We start from the raw sequence: 26,031 nt of genomic DNA on the forward strand, positions 1-26,031 counted from the left end.
TATTTTTTTATTCATTTATTTTTTTAATATATGAAATTTATTGTCAAATTGGTTTCCATACAACACCCAGTGCTCATCCCAACAGGTGCCCTCCTCAATACCCATCACCCCCTCCCTCCCACCCCCCATCAGCCTTCAGTTTGTTCTCAGTTTTTAAGAGTCTCTTATGCTTTGGCTCTCTCCCACTCTAACCTCTTTTTTTTTTTCCTTCCCCTCCCCCATGGGTTCCTGTTAAGTTTCTCAGGATCCACATAAGAGTGAAAACATATGGTATCTGTCTTTCTCTGTATGGCTTATTTCACTTAGCATCACACTCTCCAGTTCCATCCACGTTGCTACAAAGGGCCATATTTCATTCTTCTCATTGCCACTTAGTACTCCATTGTGTGTATAAACCACAATTTCTTTATCCATTCATCAGTTGATGGACATTTCGGCTCTTTCCATAATTTGGCTATTGTTGAGAGTGCTGTTATAAACATTGGGGTACAAGTGCCCCTATGCATCAGTATCCTGTATCCCTTGGGTAAATTCCTAGCAGTGCTACTGCTGGGTCATAGGGTAGGTCTATTTTTAATTTTTTGAGGAACCTCCACACTGTTTTCCAGAGTGGCTGCACCAGTTTGCATTCCCACCAACAGTGCAAGAGGGTTCCTGTTTTCCACATCCTGTCCAGCATCTATAGTCTCCTGATTTGTTCATTTTGGCCACTCTGACTGGCGTGAGGTGATATCTGAATGTGGTTTTGATTTGTATTTCCCTGATGCAACAGGGAAAATTTTAAATGTAGTAGATTTTTCTTCTCCCAACTATGTTGGAATTGTTTGATGTAGACTCAAAACACATGCTAAGAGTAAATTAGATTTAAAAAAAAAAAGAGAGAGAGAAGAGTAGAAGAAACAAAAATCTGTTTGATGGCATTAGAGAGACAAAGAAAGCAGCTGCCCCCCACACATACTTTGACACATACTCGATACTAATGTTTGTATCTTGAGTGCCACATAATTGCTTGAGATTCAGTTCTGCTCTTGGCAGTCATCTAGTTTATATCTCAGACTCCACCCCGAGTGGATTAGTAATTCAGCAAATATTTTTAGCGGAAGGTGAAGAACATTAAGATCTGTTCTTATACTTCTTTCTCTTTGAGATCATAGTCCCACACTTCTTGGCAGACTTGTATGACCTTAATTGTATTGTTGCCTTCTCTTTCATTAATGTGGCTATCATCTTTAGTATTTGCCTCTCTCTGTATTGGGGAGAGGGTTTAATTTATTGTTTGCCACTTATTGAAGTGAGTACTTAGATCAGAAATTATTGATCTTTCATTTATAATCAATTCAAATACCACTTACATCACTAGAAGATTTCATTTCTTTGCTACACTTCTCATTTCCACCATCAAATTCCTTCCTTAGATTATCCATTTTTGTAAAGTGTCACATGAGTTCATCACTGGGAGAAAAGGAAGCAATGGGACTACATACTTTGAGACTTGGGCTTAAATTGAGTAGCAGATGCATGACCAGTTATTGATAGACTTTGAAAAAAGTGATGAGTGTGTCTAATCATGATGCACATTTCTTATTTGTACTCAAAGTACATGCTCAGAGTAAGTAGAGACTATTTGTGTAGTGATTTGCGGATCAAAGGGCTGCTAGAGAAGTTCATAGTTTGTACAATTATGCACAGTATCGATATATCATGCGAACTGAAATGTGAGCCATTTTTGAGAGTTCTGGTGTTACTTAACTAAACCATGTAACTGAAATTTGTGCTTATCAGAATCATGTAAAGCAAGAATTTACAGCTTTATTGCATTAATTATCAGTAAAATTTAAATTAAAGCGACAATGTGATACCACTATATACACTTATAGGAATAGCTGTGGTAGGCAGAATTCTAAGATGACACGTGACTCTAACCCTTGTATGATTCCTTCCACTGGGAAGATGGGACATCACTACTGCAATTATATTATATTCCATGGCAAGAGAGACTTTGTAGATGTACTTATGATTACTAACCAGTTGACTTTGAGTTAATCAAAAAGGTGATAATCTGTATGGGCCTAACCTAATGAGCTTTTGAAAAGCAGAGTATATTTTCCCCAGTTGTTAGCAGCACAAGAGATCAGAGCATGAGAGAAATTTGATGCATGAGAGGGTTTTAATGTGAAGGATATTCTTCATTGCTGAGATAGACAAGCCACTGACCACTGACCTATCAGAAGCTTCTAGGAGTTCAGACTGATCCCTGGCCAATAGCCAGCTAGGTAAAGGAGACATGAGTCCAACTACCTCAATAAAGTAAATTTTGCTAACAATGTCATTAATCTCAAAAATGGATTCTTCCCCAGAAACCTAAGAGCACAGCCTGGCTGTGAACCTGGCATTGGCCTTGTGGGAACTTAACTCTTGAGTGGGAATTATGTAACAAAGTTTAGGTCTTTCTTTGTAATCTGTATACCTAATCAGAGAACTCAACTGAGTTCACTGGACTTCTTACTTACAGAATTATGAGATAATAAATGGGTGCTGTTTTAAGCTGCTAAATTTGTGTTAATTTTTCATGCAGCAATAAAAAATTTGTACAGTAGTAAAATTTTAAAAAACTGGCAAAAGTTAAGTGTTGATACAGATGTGGAACAACTGAAACTCTTCCTTTTTGGGGAATGCAAATTAGTCCAATCAGTTCAGAAAAACGTTTGGCAATATCTACTAGAGGTGAAGGTGGGACATATGAACATATCCCAAGAGCAGTTGCTAGATATTTTTCAACACAATTTTATTTTTGCAATAAAATAAAAAAAATAAAAAAACCACATAGAGGTATGTTTATAGACATTTCAAAATAGCCTCAGAGCAGAGCAGTTCTAAATGTCCATCACCAATAAAATGCATAAATATATTTTGTAAATTCATTCAGTGCAATGCTACACAGCTATGAGAATGAACAAATACTGCTACACATGAATGGGTCTTATAGATGTATATTGAGTGAAATAAGCCACATGTAAAATAGTACACACACAGAAGAGGATGATTTCCTTCGTGCTAAGGTCAGAAATAGACCAACCTAATCTATGGTTATTTAAGTAATAATAATGGTTAAGTTTGGGGGCTGCAATAGTGATTGGGAAGAGGTACCACAGGGAGTTTTAGGGTTCTGGTAATGCTTTACTTATTGATCATAATGCTGATTAAACAGTTGTGTTCATTTTTGAAAGATTCATTTAACTGTATATGATTTATGCACTTCTTATTCTTCAATGAAAATCTTTTTTTAAAAAAGGGCTATAAAGTATTGGCAGCACCTTTTCTCCTGTGTGGCTTAAAAAAAGAAAAATTACCTAAGGTCATTCAGCTAGTGAGTGGAAAGACTCAGAGTGGAAAATGATAATGAGAGATCATTTAATGGTAATTAATGTTTTAGTTAAATTATATCTTTCATTTGACTGAAAATTTAAAAAAAAAACAGAAAAAGGGAACATGGAATAGTCAATAAATAATTTTGACATTTACAATTAATTTTTTTAATAAAACAGTTTGCCGGGAGGATTCATACCACTCTGTAGTCTCATGTGCTGCTGTGGTCCTTACTCCTATGGAACCAACCATAGAAATGAAGAAAAGAGAAGAACTAAAATTTCCTGAACCTTCCAAACAGTAAGTTATTTGTTTAATGCTTTAGAACTTTGTAAAACAAATTAGATGACATATCAGAATTGGATTGCTCAGAAATTATGATTTATAATGAATGTGTTAATGCTAGTATATCGAAAGGACAGAAATAATGTTGTATGATATTTAAAAAGTCAATCTATCCTTTATTGTGTCAGTGAATAACTTCTGCATCTTCTGCCTTCATCTGTCTGAGCTATATTCCATTCAAGTTTCATTTTGTTACCTTAGGGACATGAAGCATTTTATTTCTTTAACACAGGTGATGGTGGATACACTGTTCTTGGATGGCTTATTTTATAGTTGTAGGCTTTGGTTGTGTAAAATGTGATCAATTCTTAATATAAACTTACTAGCTTAAAGTTGGCTTGCATTTTTATAAGGAATGAAAGTTATTAAGTATTTTAAATAAATTACTCTAAGTGAAAATTTACACTAATGCTTCTACATTTTTACTATGTAAGTTTCACTTAAATTTAGATTTGGTCTTATATTGAATAAATGATACATTTTTTTTCTTATAGAGAGAATTAAATTCATGGTAAGAAATGTAAACTACATGCACTTGACATATCAAATAAGCTAGGATATTTCCAGGTATGCATTATATAAATGAAAAGGGAAAGCTGACTGATATTTTCCAATGAAACTAGTGCCATTCCCACTTTAAGGTCTCACACTGGGGACTAGGTGATGGATGGTGTTGCCATGTAATCTGGCTGACCACCACATGAGCCAGGTAGTACCTTGAAGCACCTACTGTTTTCCCCATTGGTTTACACTGTATCACACTTGTTTTGTTTCTGATGCGTTTCTACTGGATGAGTTCCTGAGGACAGAGTTTCCCGGAACATGATAGTGCCTGATACTCTTTGTGAAATCAATTAGAAAATCCTTTAATGTTACATTCAATAATGTTGAATTCAAATGGAGCAATGTATATATTTGATAGCATGAAGATAGGCAGTATTAATATTCTCATTATAAAGAAATACTAACCAATTCAGGAAGTAATGATTGTAATTCAGTTTTAATACAATCTAAAAGTGAAAACAACTGCTCTTAATATAGTCTAATTTTTAGGTTCCAATTTTTTGTCTAATAGGAGGAAAATTACATCTCATGTATGCCAGTGGAATTATATTAGAAAACTCAAGTGCATTTTCTGCAATATCTGAATGAGTTTACATAAGTTACCTATATATTTGTAAGTAGGATCTTAAATTCTTTTATCTTTTAGTGATTTTGCTTAAAGCTGGGAATAGTGTTATTTGCTTACATAAAATACCCTTTTTTCCAGTCTTCAGCTACTTCATAAATATTCATCTTCTTTATTCTGACATAAAGCAGACTATTAACTGGCTCTCTCTTTTTTTTTTTTTTTTGTCCTTTTCTGTTACCCTGCATTCACTCTGATGCTCCTTTGTATTATCTGAATCTACTTTCCTATTAAACATTCTCACTTAACAATATCATTCATTCATTCATTCATTCACATAGCTTTGTTACTGTTTTTGTTTTCCTGAGTCAGAGAGTCCTTCGTTAAAATCTTAATTCTGCTACGATATATATTAGATGGAAATTGGGGACATTTTACTTAAACTCTCTGTGCTTTCCTTTCTTCATCTGTTAATTGGGGTGATATCACCATCCTTTTGCAGTCATTGTATTATGTGAAGTCATATTGGTAAAGGACTCAAAATCTAAAAATCCACAAAAGTATTAGTCATGTTATCCCTTCCATAGCTTCAATTGTCAACATTATCAATGACTTACAAATGCATATTCTTCTTCTGGAGGCTTTTCTGAATGCAGGTGTAATATTTAAAGTTGTTGACCCGAGTAGGTATTCTACTGAATCTTATAGTAAGTATACCTAAAACCAAATTAATGACATCTATAAGCCCTTAAACACTGATTCTTTCTGACTTCTATATTTATGTACAACCACCATTTTTTTTTCCTTTTCTGAAAAATCTCATTATGTTTTCTCTCTCACATCTCACATTCAATTACTTATTGGTTTCTTGATTAATGTCTCCATTATATTAATACCCTTTTTGCTGACCAGGAAGGCAAATATACCACATATTTAAAAATTTTTTCTAATATTGTATATTGTGATCCTAATGAAGACATTCAAATAGTGGCCATTGTATCAAATGGAGATTACATATGCCCTTCATACTTCAAACTGCTATTTTGAGAATTAATTGATACATATGAATATATGAAAAAAGACAACATAGGGGCGCCTGGGTGGCGCAGTCGGTTAAGCGTCTGACTTCAGCCAGGTCACGATCTCGCGGTCCGTGAGTTCGAGCCCCGCATCAGGCTCTGGGCTGATGGCTCAGAGCCTGGAGCCTGTTTCCGATTCTGTGTCTCCCTCTCTCTCTGCCCCTCCCCCGTTCATGCTCTGTCTCTCTCTGTCCCAAAAATAAATAAACGTTGAAAAAAAAATTAAAAAAAAAAAAAAAAAAAAGAAAAAAGACAACATAAATGCAGAGGCATAGTAATTAATTCAAAACTCTCATTTGCTAATGAGAGCAGCTGCATTGTAAATTGGTTTTAGAAAGATCAAGGGTAGTGATTCGTTTTGGCTCATGTAATTAAAAAAGTATAGAGGTAGAAACTTCCTCCAGTATGTTTGGGTCTGGTACTCAAATAGTGTCATAAAAGTTCATACTTTCCATCTGCATCTCTTTGCTTTGCTTTCCTCTGCAGTTTTCATTTTCAAGGAGGGTCCTCTAAAGGTGACATTACTGCCTTCAGCAGCTAGTGGGGCAGATTTTTATCTTTTCAGTAAATCTAGTGGAAAGAGCTTCTCCTTCCGTTTAATCAAAATAAAACAAAAACCAAGATTTGAATGTCACTGGCTTTGACTAGCTTAGCTTATTTGGCATGATTTTGCTGAAACAGTTGCTGTGTCCCAGAGTATTTGATGATGTGATTGACTAGAACCAGGTTACATGACAGACTCTGAGGCAAAGTGTGAAGGTGAGAGGGGACGGGTGATTCCATCCTTGAAATATGGATGATGTTGATAAAACAAGGCAGGGATAGATGCTAGGAAGACAAAACAATGGATGTTCAACATAACTAATAATAATATCACCATTAGTTTTACAAGTCAGAATTCTTTATATTTTTCAAACCAAAGACATTGAAAGACATTAAAATACAATTATGAATACCTTTGTTACTTGTTTTAGGTGTTTATCACATAATTTTATTTCATATCAGCTAGCTGTGCAATTGAGGTCATTAGGAATTGAGGCCTTGGGCGGGTTTTTGGTAACTTTCTTAACCACAATTTATTCCTTTTCAGTGTGGAAGTTACTTTATCTACCTTATAGTGAAAGTCCTGAAGCACAATAAAAAGGAAAGAATATTAAAGAAATTTGTATTTTTTTACAACAAATATGTTAGGGAAATAACCACATGACATTTTTATAAATGAAGTTACCAAAACCCTTTATGATATTACTTTTGTGTTTTGGACCTTCTCATTAAGAAATATAATTCACTAATATAATACTGACATATTAGAATGTTGTAAGTTGAGGCATTGTGTTTAGATACCTAGTGTTTTCTTTAAATTCAGGAAGAAATTATTTCTTGAAATAATTTTCCCCTCTATACAGACTTCATATGATAAATTCATAAACCACTGAGTCTTTGAAACATAGAACCCTTTAGAGTCATGTAATTCAGAACTCAGCAAATCTCTTGCTAAGAAGAACTTGCTAAGAACAATTGCTAAGAAGAACATATCCACTCAGTGTATGGGCTTCAGAATACATAAGATTGTACAGGAGACAGAATATGTATGACAGTTTATTTTTGAGGATGTTATAGTCCAGGTGAAGAATGAAGTCTAGGTGAAAAACACAAACCTAAAAAAGATAAACCTCAGGCAACAGATGCTGTATATCAATGTAAGATACAGGTTTAGGTTAGGTGTATGATTACTTAAAGTTATGTAATTGATATATCAGTATAAACTTAAGAAATAAAGCCAGAATATTGGTCATAATTATGGCATTGTGTCGATACATCACTTTAGAATGTAAGAAAAATCTTATGACTGAAATATTTACATTTTAAAAATTTTCATGTGTTTATCAGTTTTTAGACACATTCAACTAGGAAAATATAAGAGTTAGGAATTCCTATGAGGGATAAAGTATAAATTTGTCAGCATAGCAAATAATCGGGAGAAAACATCCAGTCCTTTAGGAAAGAAAGCTATATTCTGAGCACTATAGCGGGAAAGAATTAGAGCTTTTCTCTTGTTGATATACCTAAAGGTCATCTTAATTCTGAAAATAAGGGTGTTGATTTTACTTTATTTTTTATTTTAGTCTGATAGGTCACTAAATATCATGGAAAGAATACTCTGTAGAAAAATAGAAAAATATTTATGATCCAAAAAGAAGCTATACAATTTTCAAATAATTTGATCATCAACATCATAGTATTAAAAATATGTTTACATAGAGGCACCTGGTGGCTCAGTCAGTTGAGCGTCCGACTTCGGCTCAGGTCATGATCTCACAGTTCATGAGGTCAAGCCCCGCTTTGGGCTCTGTGCTGACAGCTCAGAGCCTGGAGCCTGCTTCAGATTTAGAGATTCTCTCTTCCCTTCCCCTCCTCTCACTCTGTCTCTCTCTCCCTCAAAAGTAAATAAACATTAAAAAATAATAAGAAAAAATATGTCCACATATCCAGAAACTCATAAATTTGTTATTCAAATTTATGCATTTCTTAAATCACAGTTATGTGCAAATGAGTGCTTCGAGAACTGTGTATAAAATTCAAACTCTGAAGAGTACCGCTTCCATGATAGATTATGGATTTTATGTTGTGCTTTCATTAGAAATGTGTTTGTTGCAAATCGTGCACTTTGTATGTAACATGGCTTGATACCTGAAATGAAGGTATTTTATAGCCATTGTAAATTTAGAAATAAAGAGGTAAAGGAAGAGAGAAATAATTCTATTTTTTTGGTCATTTCCATGTTTTTATTTTATTTTATATAGACAAATCTAAACTTCCTAAGATACTTGATTTATTGTTTCAATTTGTGCAAATGAGGTGTTATGTCAACATGCTGTCATTCACTCCAAGTTTCAAGGTCTTCCTGTAATAATGCTTCATGGCCTTGACATGAAGAAGGTTCTTCGAGCTACTTCTGAAGGGACACAGATGCTATCATTCAGTACAGAAGATCTTATTTTTTAAGAATGGCTAAAACTAACCTATTTTATTCTTAGAGGATACTTGACATAAGTTTAAAGTTCTGTCAGCTCTTTTTTATTTATTTTTATCTGAATGAATAATGTATGTATGCTAAATTTGGAAAAGTTTAAGTACTCTCTAATGTCAGAGTTGTTGCACAAACTCTGTAGTTGTACTGGAGACACATCAAAGAATCCTTTTAAAAGCTAATCTCCAGATTTTTTTTACAAATTTCAGGGGGATATATTTATTTATGATTTCACATAGACATTTATTCATTAATCCATCAAAAATAGGTAATTCTTGAGTATTTGTTTTGATCTTTGCACTCTGTTCCAGGCTTGGATCTTAATTAAAAGGCAGGTGCGGTCTCTTATGAAAATTTAGAGTGTAGTCAGGGAGACACATGCTAATTGATTAATTGCAACAAGAAATGCAAGATTGTGGATATGACAATGGCTATAATGTAGAGGTATATCCTTTAATAAGGGCTTGTAATAAGGAGCTTTAACTTAGCCAAGAAGGTGAAGAGAAAACTTCCCTGAGGAGGTGACACAAGCTAAGATCTGAAGGATATTAGTTAACTAAATGAAAAAGCAAAGGAGGACTTTGCCATCAGAGAGAAAAGCTTGAGCAAATGCTCTGTGATGGCTGAGAGCAGGGGGGATATTGAAAGAAGGTTGTTGGGGATAACGGAAGCCAAAAACATGTTTTTTTTAAGCAGAGCCCAGGTGACACATGGGGACAGTGGTGTCATAGAGCCCGCTTGGGAGAGCAGGTTTGTTATTATTTCTTCCCAGCTCCAGACTCAGGTATCTCACATTGGAAACCTGAAATCAGCTGGAATGTTTTTATTTATTGCCAAAGTCTACAAATAAGGGCTTTTCCCTTCCCCAAGAGAGCTGGCTAGCTATTTAGTAACACACCCCTGATGAAGGACAGGTTGAGTGTCTGTTAGTGAGACCGGTTAGGTGATGGCTGACAGTAGCTTGGACTAGGGTGCTGGCACTGGGATGGTGAAATGTGAAAAGAGAACTGAGTCAATTTATATTCCAGAACCTAGGCAAATTCACTAAGGTTATTAAAGCTAAAATTTACAGTATATTATCAAGCACTCACAGCAAGGATAAAGAAGAAATATCTATACTGCTAATTATAATTCTGATAAAAAAAAGTAATGTAATAGTGTGACAATCTTACCATATTCTTGTGAATTAGTAATAGTTTTTAGTCAAGGAAGAGTTTTTATATTCTTTTAATTTATATTGTTATTAATGAAACTATCTAAATGGGAAACAAGTATATATACATAAACGTGCTTTGCACAAAATTCCTTTCTGAATCTTTTTCATTGATTCTCACTGGAAATTCATGTAAATATAAATAAATTCCACTTAGGTCCTTGTATAAATATTATGATTCCTTACTAGTAATTTCCCTCTTATATTTGGTCTCTACCTTTTATTACCCTCTTAGTGTCTTAAATCTCTCCCATTTAAAAAAGAAATCAGAGGGGCGCCTGGGTGGCTCAGTCGGTTGAGTGTCCTACTTCGGCTCCGGTCATGATCTCACAGTCCGTGAGTTCGAGCCCCGCATCGGGCTCTGTGCTGACCGCTTAGAGCCTGGAGCCTGTTTCAGATTCTGTGTCTCCCTGCCTCTCTGATCCTCCCCTGTTCATGCTCTGTCTCTCTCTGTCTCAAAAATAAATAAACGTTAAAAAAAAAATTAAAAAAAAAAAAGAAATCAGAGGGGTGCCTGTGTGGCTCAGTCAGTTAAGCGTCGACTTCAGCTCAAGTCATGATCTCACAGCTACTCGGCTCGAGCCCTGCATCGGGCTCTGTGCTGACAGCTCAGAGCCTGGAACCTGCTTTGGATTCTGTGTCTCCCTCTCTCTCTGCCCCTCCCCCACTCGTGATCTGTTTCTCTCTCTCTCAAAAATAAATAAACATTAAAAAAATTTCTTTTAAAGAAATCAGAAATTGAGGCATGGTGTAAATGGAATCACATAGTATGTGGTCTCTTGTGTAAGGCCTCTGTCACTCATCATGTTTTTGAGGTTCATCCACATTGTTATAGGTGCCATGGTCATGCCCTTTTATTAGTGAGCTGTGTTGCATGGGGTGAATGTGTCACAGTTTGATTATTCATTCTGCCCTGTTCTCCTTTGACCACACTTTCAAACCCACTAAATCACAAAACTACAGGACCTCTGGGTTTGCATGGAGAAGTCATAATGGCCATCCTCATCCAAACCCACCCTTATACTATTCATATCCAATGCTTGGTTCACTGCCCATGAAGAAGTTGCCCAACCCCTGCTTACACATCTCTAATGATAGGTAGCTCATTACTTTACAGGGCAGCTTTTTCTATCTTTGGCCATCCTGGCCTGTTAGAAAACTCTTCTTCATTTTCAAATCTACCTTCCTAATTATTCCCACAGAGGACCCAGTTCTCATTCTGAGGCCATTCAAGGTCCAGCTCCCTACTCCCCACCACAGGCCTTAGGGATCCAGAAGTCGAAACCTCTACTGGGCAATGTATTGATAATCTTTAACTTATAGGGATAGATTAGCTATTTTTTGGTAGTATATAATATTACATTATATAAATGTATCAAAATATATCCAATCTTCTGTTAAAGGGTGTGTACAGGCTTGCAATGTTTGCTTTATAAACAGTTCTGCTATGAACATTCATGGGCTCTTAGAGTTGGTGTGAAGTTTCTCTGCAAATATGATGGCAGAGTTGTAAGGCACACATATCTTTTACTTCAACAGACAGTGCCCACACTTAGATAGGCAAAAGTATAAAGCCTTACAAGGCTTATGAGTGTGAACTGGCATCTCATGTGGCTTTGATATACATTGGCTTATGTTTTGTGATGTTGAGCATCTTAGCAAGTTTTTATTGGGCATTTATGTCTCCTATTCCACAAATTGCCCATTTTTTGTCGATTTCTCTATTGGGAGATTTGTATATTTTTTGTGTTTATGTAGAGAAGTTCTTTGTGTGTTATGATTTCCAAAGTTGAATTGCCCTGTGCATTGCAAATCTTCCTTCCAGTTTGTGGGGTGTCTTTTTAAGTTGTGACTTTTAATAAATAATTTTTATTTTGAAAAAGCCCTGAAACTGCAGCATGAACATGATAACTATCAAGTTACTACTCTGAATATAAGACAGCCCTTTTCCCATGTAGGTTTTCAAAACAAATGGCACCAATTTTGTGATTTTGACCGGTTCCAGGGTGGAAACATCTGTTAGAAGAGATGAGTAAAGAGATTTCTCATGGAGAGAGCCTAGGAGTCTCCCCATAGCTTTTGGGGGATTTGGAGTTGGGAGGAGTAACCTTCTAACCACAGCCTAATGAAGGGTCTTCAGGAGAATCATTCAGAGTGTTTCACATGTGTTCTTTGCAGTTGGAAACACAAAGGACAGTTGGCTGATTTATGCCTGGGAAAACTGAAACAGACTGTGAACTGGAATCTGACATCTGACCAGAAAAGCTAGAGGGTTAAGATGGGCTGGCCACCTGGGAAAGCAGTGCCTTCTTGAACTCCCAGAGCTGGTCATGGAGCTCAGGTTTTTGTTACTTATCTGGAGGGTCAGGAAACCTAGGAAATAGAGACAGAGGACACCCATCGATCCTTGGTAAGGGAACTGTGGGAGAGTGGCCCGGAATACCTCTGAAGAGACCACTTGTGTGCCCATTGCGAGGCTCTGGACCCAAGCAAAATCTCTTTAAAACTCTTCTGGCCAACTGAGTACCCTTCTCCTCCACCTCTCACTTGGTGGCAAGAGTACATTGACTGTGCAGCTGAGGAAGCTTAAGTTTTAGGGCCTTCACTTACACTGGAGCCTTCTACAAGGCCCTAGAAGGGATCCTCAAACTTTTCTTCTTCTTACTTATGTGTTATTTAAAAAAAAAAAATAATGTTTTATTTTTGAGACAGAGAGATACAGAGCATCATCAGAGAAGGGACAGAGAGAGAGAAAGAGACACAGATTCCGAAGCAGACTCCAGGCTCTGAGCTGTCATCACAAAGGGGCTTGAACTCACGAGCTCTGAGATCGTGACCTGAGCCAAAGTCGGACACTCAGCTGACTGAGCCACCCAGGTGTCCCCTGTTATTTTTTAAATAGACTCCACCAGATTGTATAAACTCTAGGCCTCACAAAACCTGGATGTGTCCTTTAGTACCACTGCTCTTAGATCTAGGCAGGCAGAATATTTGCCTTGGGTTCTGCACTTGAGAGAATTGAGTTATGTCCCTTCTCTGACTCTGCCTCTTTCTGCAAGGCATGAGTTTCAAAGAGCCAAGGATTCCCACTCACTAGGGGCCTGTGTATCCACCAGCCACCATGCTAGGATTCCTTGTTCAAAGAGCCATGTGTCCTCCCCTCTAGGGTGTAATACCCATGGCCCACAAGGCTTCAGAGGAGCATCTGATCTCTGGCAGAGGTGGACAGAGCTTAGAAGAGTGGCTGGGGCATTCTCTCTCTGGCCTGTGAGACTGAATATGTGGGAAGAAGCCCAGGGTCAGAAGGAAAGAGGGGCAGGCTAGGTGTATGATGAATTAAGCTCTATCAATTGATATTACTTGTGAGAGGATCCTTCTATTTTTTATGGTCTCTATTCACCTTATTGGAAGATGTGGCCACATCAGTCACTAGTTTCACTGGTTTATTAAATAACAACAACAGCAAAAAATACTCAAGGAAGTTGATTCTTTTCAGACTTCATGTGTTAGTCAAGAACCAGTGGATTTTACCAAATAAATAAATAAAAATCTCCAGAGAAACTATTCCCCTTGATTGAGTGTTGTTATTTCATTTTTCTGCAGTTTATTGCTCCTTAGTGAGTCATAATATCTGGTCTCTTGTACAGACAATTTGTCAAGCCATGAAATTGTATTGTAACATTTGCATCTGGTTTGACAATCTATCTTTATACATTGAACACACAATTGCTATTATTCAGATAAATTGGGACAGCCTGATAAGATGACTGAGGTGTTTCAGTTCACCAGTGCAATACAGTACCATTGTACTCTTCATACTGCAATGTAAATACAATTTATCAGATCGCTGAAAAAGACTACAGGGGCATCACCATTGTTGTGAAAGTAGCTCTTATGCAGGGGTAAAAAGCAAGGTGCCAACTTCCAACTACCCCTGCTAACATCATCCCATGGAAAAATTCTGTTTTCAGATAAATGAAATATTTCATTTGAATCTATCCTATAATGTAGATATTAGCATAACTTATTTAATAACACTATAAACAAATGCTATATTATTCAATATTAATTTACTATTTTTCCCCTTCCAGGGAAGATAGACTAGTAGAAAAATGAAAAGCTTGGAAATCTAATGTATTTATATTCAATACTAATTTTATCGAATTCAAGGACCCTCATGGAAAACATAAGCACACTAGCACCTGCTTTGTAAGGTTGTGTTAATTATTCAGTATTTCAGTGTAATAATTCTGGGCACAAAGAAGAAAAACAATAAAAAGTAACTGATTTAATATATCTTGTGTGAAAAAGTTGGGGATGAGAGTAGAGGATGGGGACCTATAAAAATATATAATATTATATGGAATTTATGATTTTAGATATTTCCTAAAGTTCACTTAATCATTACATGTGATTATCTGCTTATTTTTAAAATAAGTGATATAGTTTTTCATCTGGATTTGATAATATCTTTTATAAAAATACTGCCTTTTAAAAATCTTCTGTAATATGTAGGATATTAATAATAGGTATTCAAAAATAGTGGAAAATTTGATTTTTTTATTCGTTTTTGAAATAAAATACATTGTCTTTGATTTAGAATGTAGAGCCAACCATTATAGTTGTCTGAAATTATCAAGTTGAAAATAGAGTTAAGTTTGATTAATGAATAACCATTGTTAATATTAACATAGTAAATATTTGAATAGGAGTAATTTTTGAACATGTCACATGGAATTCAAACAGTAATTTTATCATACATATTGAAAAGAAAGATCTCTGAACTATGAGTCTGGAAACTTGACTCCCATGTCTGGAACAGGGCAAGGTTGTGTTTCTAAACTATAGTTATCTTTAAAACAAACATTGGCGATAACAAATTTCACAGAGAATTTTGAGGAGTTAAACTATGAGAAAGCAGATTGTAAAATGTGAAAGAGCCCACTTTTCTTCTTTGCTTTTTAGAGGAATCTATATTCACATTCATGAATATTCTCAAATCTCTCTGAATTATAGGATCAATGTGATAGGAAAATCAAGGTATTTGTGGATTAATGAACTCCATGCACTTCTATAATATTTGCACACCTCTCATGTTACTTACTCCCCCAAAATATAATTGCCTATATTTTGTGTGCTCACCAGACATTGAAGACTGATATTCTTTGAAGATAGATATTTTCCATAAATCTTTTCTGGTTTTGTTTTTGTTCGTTAAATCCTGTACTTAGCAGGATTCAGCAAAGTTTTATACATTGTAGGCATTGAATTATCATTTGTTGAATCTGTAAATATATTGTTTAAAATAATGTATTTGTCAATTCAATAGTACTTAATACAGTTCATTTTAAAAGTCGTGTAGTGTTCTTAACTTTACAAATATTAACTCATTGAATTCTCCCTTTATGTGCTATTATTATCTTCAGGTTACAACTGTCAAAACTAGGGCACACAAAGATAAAGTAACTTACCCAAGATGACCCTTTTAAAAAGAAATAAATTATACTTCCTTTTCAGTTACTTTCATTACTAAATGTTGAACCTGACACACTAGGCAGTCATTTTTTTTAACCTCATATTCTTTGTATAGATAGACATTTACAACCTAAAAAATATGGATGCCATAATAAACCAATAATGGGAGGGATGATTAGCATTTGCAAATCAGAATAAACAGAACTAAAGTAACAAAATTTGTCACTGTTGATTATCACAATTAATCAGTGCCTCTTCGTCTGTGCATACATTTCTCCTCAAATGAACGAAGAAGGAAAGAAAACTTTTTAATGTTTTTGTCCTACTAAGTGTACTTAACCTTACTAGCTACTTGTTAACACTTTTTTTTTGTTAGCTTCTTTCTTTTTTTCATTTCTTTGGAAAATAACTTTTATTAAGATCATATCAATAAAGTTAGGATTACACATTTTGTCAAAGAATAAAGAGTAACATACAGATTTAGAGAGAGAATATAAGATGGTGAAATAAAACAAGGGATTTCCCCCCAATGTCTCCAGTTAAAACATCACATGCTTTAAGAGATATCATAATATAACACATCACAAGATTATTAAAAGAATTTACATACTTAGATACTCTTTTAAAAATTTAGTTACTGAATGATTTTTACTTTTTTACAGAAGTCAGCTTAGTATTTTCTCTGTAATTTGGACCAGAAATAAGGTCTTGTTAATAGTCCTGCCTGGATCTGAAAGGGATAATGAAGGGCCTACAAGGAAGATACGTATAAAGATGAATACGGTAAAAGGAAGATATGTATAAAGATGATTATGGTAAAAGGATGGGTTTTAGGGGTGCTTGGGTGGCTCAGTCGGTTCAGTGTCTGACTTCAGTTCAGGTCATGATGTCACAGCTTGTGAGTTAGAGCCCTGCATTGGGCTCTGTGCTGTCAGCTCAGAGCCTGAAGCCTGCTTTGGAGTCTGTGTCTCCCTCTCTCTCTGCCCACTCGCATTCTGTCTCTCTCAAAAATAAATAAACATAAAAGAAATTTTTTTAAAAAAGGATGAGTTTATAATAGTCAATGGATATAGGAGTCTTCCTATCACTGAAATTTTTATGTGACTAGTATGAATGATGTAGGTGGATTCAGGCATTATAGGTGTAATGGGACCCAGTGATCTTTCAAATTTCTTCTGGTCTAGAGAAACTGTTCCAAATATTATTATTTAATTTAATAATGATTATTATTAAAGTCAAAGTATTTTATAGTTATTTGGTTTAAATATGTTATACTAAGCTTAAGACAAGACATAACATAGCTTGGTCAATTACATGATTAATGTTTTTATTTTTATCTTTTTCTAACAAAACTAAGGTAGAAGAAAAGATTTTTAAAGTGTGCTGTGTTTGTCGTTTTGGTGACTTTTTTTTTTTTTTGAGAGAGAGAGAGAGAGAGAGATTGAGTGAGCATGAGCAGGTGAGGGGCAGAGGGAGAGAGAGAATCTTAAGCAGGCTCCATGCCCAGTGCCAAGACTGATGCAGGGCTTGATCTCATGACCATGAGATCATGACCTGAACTGAAATCAAGAGTGACACTTAAACAACTGAGCCATCTAGGTGCCCCAAAGTGTGCTGTGTTTTTATATTAATTATTTTTATTTATATTTTCTATGTGTTTCATTAGTCCATACCAGTTATAATTTCACTGGAAGGAGTTTTTGCATTCATTTGGTTTTATTTTTAATCTGTATGAGATGATTGAAAATTCATGTTGCACTTTTGGGTTTTCTGCACAATTAGGATGGTGGCCAATTTTTATCTACATGCCCTAAAAAATTCTATGTTGTACTTTTTACTAGTAGTTCATTACTCTTTATTAAACTGAATGTAGTTGTAATCCTTTTTAAGTGAGATGTCAAGAAATTAGCAAAGTTCTAAAGTGTCAAGCATTGGCATCTTCAGTTTAAAGAAACAGCCACACCATATAGTAGAAAATAAACTAAAATACACAAAATGGGATCATGACCCCATCTCTTTCATAACCTAAATGTCTTACCTTAAGTAAATAAAGTGATTCCTGTGTTCCTATCTCCTTTTTAAAATGAACATTTTTTTGAGGTCCCATAATCTCTACAGTCTAAGTTACCATTTTAACATTTCTTTGTGCTATGTAACTCCAAAAATTTGATAAAATAAGCAATAAAAACTATCAGTGAATTTATAATAATTTCAATGTTAAACATTTTTGTCATTTAGAAACCAGTCTATTATGTTTACATTAAACTATAAACTCTAGTGTCTTCTAAGCTAAATTCTGTCACTTTCTAGATGGAAATTTAAACATTTTTCCTGTTTTAGTAAAACATCAATGTATATTCGAATTTTCTTGTTTTTTTTTTGTTTTTTTGTTTTTTTTTTTGTTTTTTGCATCATAACCTGATTGACTGAATAATGTCAAGGACTAAGTTAAGAGTATAAATGCCAAAAATCAATATTAGACTAGTGAGATTCACAGAATTATATTTTTATACACTTTTTGTCCTAAGTGCATTATTTCTGTGTCATTGTAAATAACTATGAAAATAATCCCATGCTTGATCACCCACTCATAATGGGATAATATAGGAAAACTAGAGAAGTAATCTCTTTTTTCTTCCTATTTTTCCATTTGAAATTCACATATTCCACGAGAAATATACTCATCATTAAAAAAAACAACTTAAAATTACTGTATCACATTGAATTGAGCACATATGCTTTATCATTTAATTGGAATAAGAACAAATTAGAAAGCATTTTTAAAATGAATGAAAGTTTACTTTCAGAACATTGATAATGTCAGAGAATATGATGGGAAGCAGCTGGCTGATATTAAAGACAGAAATTTTGTGATTTTTGATTTAACATAGTTTCCATATCTTTCACATCATTAATTATTGGGTCAGTTTAAATTTTTTTTTTTTTTGCATGGTGAATGGCTACCCTTTAAATTTAAAACTAAATACTTGATTCAGTTTCATAGTTATAAGATTAATATGCCACAAAGAAAGATTGTTAAATCTACTGTGGTATTATCCTAACTATTGATCACATTTTTTCCTATACCAATAGTTGACCTGGAGGGAAAATAAATTATTAGAAGCTACAAAAAGCCCTGAAAGAAATTGGAAACAATTTTATTTCACCCATCACCATGATGGGATTGGGAATGTTATAACAATATTACAATATCTTTTATAGTTTTTATCTTCTTAACAAGACTGACATGTTAAGCCTAAGGTTGTCCTTTGATGACCCAGAGGCCCTGGAAAGTAATCTGTAACTACATTTTGGTGTACCATACGAACTGAACTGAGAACAAAATGGAAGTTTAAAAGCATGTTAAATGAATTTTCAGGTGATATTGAACACACTGCTTTCTAACTTTGTCTTCAGGAATTTAGTTGAGTTGAAGGACTAATTCATGAAAGTTTGTCTGTCTTGTACCAGTAAAGACAAAGTTTGGTTCGAGTTTTATTGATCCTCTATTTCCTTATTAATACAGCGGATGATCTCTAATGCCAGAAAAAATTACTTAATTTTCAATAGGGCAGAGACACTTATGTATATTTTTTATTATTACTCTTTTAGATTATAGAATTAAATTTAAAAAAATCAATGTTTATTTTGAGAGAGAAAGAAAGAGAGAGAGCACGAGTGGGGAGGAGCAGAGAGGGAGACACAGAATCCGAAGCAGGCTCCAGGCTCTGAGCTGTCAGCACAGACCCTTTCGTGGGCTAGTACTCATGAGCTGTGAGATCATGAGCTGTGAGATCATGACCTGAGCCCAAGTCGGATGCTTAACTGAGTGAGCCAACCAGGGGCTGCGGTACTCTTTTAGATTATAAATGAGATATATTCAACTTAAAAAAATAAAGGAAAAAAATGTAGATTTACAGACTTTTAGAATATATCTTTCTTCAGGGAACTTATTTCATATTTTTCTCCTGTGCATATTTTATGTCTACCATTATTTTGTGCCTATAGGAAGAATACTGATGTAAAAATAGCTATTGTGTGTACTTTGTAAATTTAATATTCATTTGGCACTAAAGTAACTCATTGTTTCAATTTAAATAAAGGTTCAGAGATTTTACTGTGTTTGTTAAATTTATAGATGTTAAACATTGATGATTTCTCCTGTCCCCCCAAAAAAATCACTAAAAATTTCAATTAAAATTTCATATTAAGGCCCAATTCTAGATCAATAATAATAAAAATAAATTTATAAATTATTAAAAATGTCAACATATGAAAATTTACATAAATTTATAAAAAGTAAGTTTATGAATGTTACTCTATGTTACAAATAAATATTTCTATTTATGTGCAGCATTGTTACCTTATAGTAGTAGCACACTTTTTCAAAAAACAGTATCAAAATGAACCAATGAGATATATGTTACTCTGAAACCAGGAATTTATTAAGTGTAAATATTACTTCTGAGCCATGGAATTGACAGAACGATAACAAATATACACTATTCATGTGAAATCAAGTAACCAGGCTTACGTTTGGTAGATTAAAAATTTGTGGAATAAGTTATGGTTTTGCTGTCTTTAAAATAAGAGCTCATGTAAACCATAAGTAAAAAGGGAACACGTATGTGCTGTTTACATGTGCTGTTTTCTGCACTGCTCACACCCTTGCTCTAAAGGAGATTTGTTGGTAAGTTGCAAGATTGCCACTTCATGCCAGAATCCATCAACATTTTAATTATGTGTTCAATGACATCTGAAACCCTTTTTAAAAAGCATGGGGAAGGACTGCAATTTGTGTAGAAAACACTACGGTGTTTCCTCAAAAAAGTAAATATAGAACAACCATATGAATCGGCAATTTCACTTGTGTACATATACCCAAAATAATTGAAAAAAAAAGGACTCCAACAGGTATTTGTACACCATGTTCACAGCAGCATTATTTACAACAGCCATAGGTATTGAAGTTGTATTTACAACAACTTCAATAGGCTGAAGCAACCCAGGTGTCTGTTGACAGATTAACAGATAAACAAAATGTGATATATACATACAGTGGAATATTATCCTTAGAAGGAAGGAAATACACATGGTATAACATGGGTGGGCCTTAAAGTCATTATGTTAAATGATATAAGCCAGTCACCAAAGTACAAATGCTATATGGTTTTACTTATATAAGGTGCTTTGAATAGTCAGATTCACCGAGGCAGAGAGTAGAAAGGTGGTCTTTAGGGGCTGAGGAAGGCAGAATGGGGAATTATTTAATGGATGTGCAGTTTCAGTTTGGGAAGATGGAAGTTCTGGAGATGTTGGTGTATAACAGGTCCCAAATGCCATCTATCAAAGATTAGTGCCACATTGATAGTGTTCACTAAATCAGTGGTTAAACACACAGATTCTAAGAGCCTTTCCTAGGAGATTTATATAAATATATTTTACATATATATATGTATATATGTAAAAGAATATTCTCTTATATATTTGCTTGCTAAATATTTATGACAATTTTTAAAAATTATTTCCCAAAAATTATATTTAATAATCCTATTAAGGAACTAATCTCAAAATATTATAATAAAGGTGTCACTCTATAAAATCTGGCTTAACATTGGAAAATCAGCTTTTTTTTAAAAAAATGCGAGCTTCTATGTGCAAATAGATTCACTATTTAAACACAATCACTCACTACAGTATTCAAATTTAAGAGATTAAAACCTTATATGATAACAAAGAATCACCTCAGTTGCAACTCAATTTGCCTTTCAAGTTAGAACTCACACAATCATACCATCAATGTCCCAACTTTTATAATACCATCTCCTGACAGTGTTTTTTTTTTTTTTTTTTAGAGAACGGGATTTCATTTTTTTTTCAATATATGAAATTTATTGTCAAATTGGTTTCCATACAACACCCAGTGCTCATCCCAACAGGTGCCCTCCTCGATACCCATCACCCACCCACCCCTCCGTCCCACCCCCCATCAACCCTCAGTTCTCAGTTTTTAAGAGTCTCTTATGCTTTGGCTCTCTCCCACTCTAACCTCTTTTTTTTTTTCCTTCCCTTCCCCCATGGGTTTCTGTTAAGTTTCTCAGGATCCACATAAGAGTGAAAATATATGGTATCTGTCTTTCTCTGTATGGCTTATTTCACTTAGCATCACACTCTCCAGTTCCATCCACATTGCTACAACGGGCCATATTTCATTCTTTCTCATTGCCACGTAGTACTCCGTTGTGTATATAAACCACAATTTCTTTATCCATTCATCAGTTGATGGACATTTCGGCTCTTTCCATAAATTGGCTATTGTTGAGAGTGCTGCTATAAACATTGGGGTACAAGTGCCCCTATGCATCAGTACTCCTGTATCCCTTGGGTAAATTCCTAGCAGTGCTATTGCTGGGTCATAGGGTAGGTCTATTTTTAATTTTTTGAGGAACCTCCACACTGTTTTCCAGAGTGGCTGCACCAATTTGCATTCCCACCAACAGTGCAAGAGGGTTCCCGTTTCTCCACATCCTGTCCAGCATCTATAGTCTCCTGATTTGTTCATTTTGGCCACTCTGACTGGCATGAGGTGATATCTGCGTGTGGTTTTGATTTGTATTTCCCTGATGAGGAGCGGCGCTGAGCATCTTTTCATGTGCCTGTTGGCCATCTGGATGTCTTCTTTAGAGAAGTGTCTATTCATGTTTTCTGCCCATTTCTTCACTGGGTTATTTGTTTTTCGGGTGTGGAGTTTGGTGAGCTCTTTATAGATTTTGGATACTAGCCCTTTGTCTGATATGTCATTTGCAAATATCTTTTCCCATTCCGTTGCTTGCCTTTTAATTTTGTTGATTGTTTTCTTTGCTGTGCAGAAGCTTTTTATCTTCATGAGGTCCCAATAGTTTATTTTTTGCTTTTAATTCCCTTGCCTTTGGGGATGTGTCAAGTAAGAAATTGCTACGACTGAGGTCAGAGAGGTCTTTTCCTGCTTTCTCCTCTAAGGTTTTGATGGTTTCCTGTCTCACATTCAGGTCCTTTATCCATTTTGAGTTTATTTTTGTGAATGGTGTGAGAAAGTGGTCTAGTTTCAATCTTCTGCATGTTGCTGTCCAGTTCTCCCAGCACCATTTGTTAAAGAGACTGTCTTTTTTCCATTGGGTATTCTTTCCTGCTTTGTGAAAGATTAGTTGGCCATACGTTTGTGGGTCTAGCTCTGGGGTTTCTATTCTATTCCATTGGTCTATGTGTCTGTTTTTATGCCAATACCATACTGTCTTGATGATTACAGCTTTGTAGTAGAGGCTAAAGTCTGGGATTGTGATGCCTCCTGCTTTGGTCTTCTTCTTCAAAATTAATTAGGCTATTCGGAGCGTTTTGTGGCTCCATATGAATTTTAGGATTGCTTGTTCTAGCTTTGAGAAGAATGCTGGTGCAATTTTGATTGGGATTGCATTGAATGTGTAGATAGCTTTGGGTAGTATTGATATTTTGACAATATTTATTCTTCCAATCCATGAGCACGGAATGTTTTTCCATTTCTTTATATTTTCTTCAATTTCCTTCCTGAGCTTCTGTAGTTTTCTGCATACAGATCTTTTACATCTTTGGTTAGATTTATTCCTAGGTATTTTATGGTTCTTGGTGCAATTGTGAATGGGATCAGTTTCTTTATTTGTCTTTCTGTTGCTTCATTGTTAGTGTATAAGAATGCAACTGATTTCTGTACATTGATTTTGTATCCTGCAACTTTGCTAAATTCATGTATCAGTTCTAGCGGACTTTTGGTTGAGTCTATTGGATTTTCCATGTATAATATCATGTCATCTGCAAAAAGTGAAAGCTTAACTTCATCTTTGCCAATTTTGATGCCTTTGATTTCCTTTTGTTGTCTGATTTCTGATGCTAGAACTTCCAACACTATGTTAAACAACAGTGAGAGTTGTTTAAACAACGGTGAGAGTGGACATCCCTGTCATGTTCATGATCTCAGGGAAAAAGCTCTCAGTTTTTCCCCATTGAGGATGATGTTAGCTGTGGGCTTTTCATAAGTGGCTTTTGTGATGTTTAAGTATGTTCCTTCAGTCTCGACTTTCTCGAGGGTTTTTATTAAGAAAGGTTGCTGAATGTTGTCAAATGCCTTTTCTGCATCGATTGATAGGATCATATGGTTCTTATCTTTTCTTTTATTAACGTGATGTATCACGTTGATTGATTTGTGAATATTGAACCAGCCCTGCATCCCAGGAATGAATCCCACTTGATCATGGTGAATAATTCTTTTTATATGCTGTTGAATTCGATTTGCTAGTATCTTATTGAGAATTTTTGCATCCATATTCATCAGGGATATTGGCCTGTAGTTCTCTTTTTTTACTGGGTCTCTGTCTGGTTTAGGAATCAAAGTAATACTGGCTTCATAGAATGAGCCTGAAAGTTTTCCTTCCCTTTCTATTTCTTGGAATAGCTTGAGAAGGATAGGTATTATCTCTGCTTTAAACGTCTGGTAGAACTCCCCTGGGAAGCCATCTGGTCCTGGACTCTTATTTGTTGGGAGATTTTTGATAACTGATTCAATTTCTTCGCTGGTTATGGGTCTGTTCAAGGTTTCTGTTTTCTCCTGATTGAGTTTTGGAAGCGTGTGGGTGTTTAGGAATTTGTCCATTTCTTCCAGGTTGTCCAATTTGTTGGCATATAGTTTTTCATTGTATTCCCTGATAATTGCTTGTATTTCTGAGGGATTGGTTGTAATAATTCCATTTTCATTCATGATTTTATCTACTTGGGTCCTCTCCCTTTTCTTTTTGAGAAGCCTGGCCAGAGGTTTATCAATTTTGTTATTTTTTCAAAAAAACAACTCTTGGTTTCATTGATCTGCTCTACAGTTTTTTTAGATTCTATATTGTTTATTTCTGCTCTGATCTTTATTATTTCTCTTCTTCTGCTGGGTTTAGGCTGCCTTTGCTGTTCTGCTTCTATTTCCTTTAGGTGTGCTGTTAGATTTTGTATTTGGGATTTTTCTTGTTTCTGGAGATAGGCCTGGATTGCAATGTATTTTCCTCTCAGGACTGCCTTCACTGCATCCCAAAGGGTTTGGATTGTTGTATTTTCATTTTCATTTGTTTCCATATATTTTAAATTTCTTCTCTAATTGCCTGGTTGACCCACTCATTCGTTAGTAGGGTGTTCTTTAACCTCCATGCTTTCGGAGGTTTTCCAGACTTTTTCCTGTGGTTGATTTCAAGCTTCATAGCATTGTGGTCTGAAAGTGTGCATGGTATGATCTCAATTCTTGTATACTTATGAAGTGCTGTTTTGTGACCCAGTATTTGATCTATCTTGGAAAATGCTCCTTGTGCACTCGAGAAGAAAGCATATTCTGTTGCTTTGGGACGCAGAGTTTTAAATATATCTGTCAAGTCCATCTGATCCAATGTGTCATTCAGGGCCCTTGTTTCTGTATTGACCGTGTGTCTAGATGATCTATCCATTTCTGTACGTGGAGTGTTAAAGTCCCCTGCAATTACCACATTCTTATCAATAAGATTGCTTATGTTTGTGAGTAATTGTTTTATATATTTGGGGGCTCCCATATTCGGCGCATAGGCATTTATAATTATTAGCTCTTCCTGATGGATAGACCCTGTAATTATTATATAATGCCCTTCTTCATCTCTTGTTACAGCCTTTAATTTAAAGTCTAGTTTGTCTCATATCAGTATGGCTACTCCAGGTTTCTTTTGACTTCCAGTAGCATGATAAATAGTTCTCCATCCCCTCACTTTCAATCTGAAGGTGTCCTCAGGTCTAAAATGATTCTCTTGTAGACAGCAAATAGATGGGTCTTTTTTTTTTATCCATTCTGATACCCTGTGTCTTTTGGTTGGCACATTTAGTCCATTTACGTTCGGTGTTATAGAAAGATATGGGTTTAGAGTCATTGTGATGTCTGTAGGTTTCATGCTTGTAGCGATCTCTCTGGTATTTTATCTCACAGGATCCCCCTTAGAATCTCTTGTAGGGCTGGTTTAGAGGTGATGAATTCCTTCAGTTTTTGTTTGTTTGGGAAGACCTTTATCTCTCCTTCTATTCTGAAAGACAGACTTGCCGGATAAAGGATTCTTGGCTGCATATTTTTTCTGTTCATCATATTGAAGATTTCCTGTCATTCCTTTCTGACCTGCCAAGTTTCAGTAGAGAGATCTGTCACTAGTCTTATCAGTCTCCCTTTTTATGTTAGAGCATGTTTATCCCTAGCTGCTTTCAGAATTTTCTCTTTATCCTTGTATTTTTCCAGTTTCACTGTGATATGTCGTGAAGAAGATCGATTCAAGTTACTTCTGAAGGGCGTTCTCTGCGCCTCTTGGATTTTAGTGCCATTTTCCTTCCCCAGATCAGG

The 26,031-nt window shown here is 35.2% G+C and overlaps 1 protein-coding gene across 2 annotated transcripts in view; it reads left to right on the forward strand.

Moving 5' to 3' along the window:
- Positions 1–26,031, forward strand: part of CCSER1 (coiled-coil serine rich protein 1) — an 854,890-nt gene that overhangs the window by 290,144 nt on the left and 538,715 nt on the right. For both annotated transcript variants that reach the window (XM_047091177.1, XM_047091178.1), the window contains exon 5: positions 3,546–3,666. In XM_047091177.1, the coding sequence (XP_046947133.1) occupies positions 3,546–3,666 (121 nt within the window). The remainder of the gene's footprint in view (positions 1–3,545; positions 3,667–26,031) is intronic.

This window comes from Lynx rufus, unplaced genomic scaffold (genome assembly GCF_022079265.1).
Source record: "Lynx rufus isolate CCGP_SWC_20201006 ecotype Redwood Valley unplaced genomic scaffold, mLynRuf1.p SCAF_3, whole genome shotgun sequence".
Lineage (NCBI taxonomy): Eukaryota > Metazoa > Chordata > Mammalia > Carnivora > Felidae > Lynx > Lynx rufus.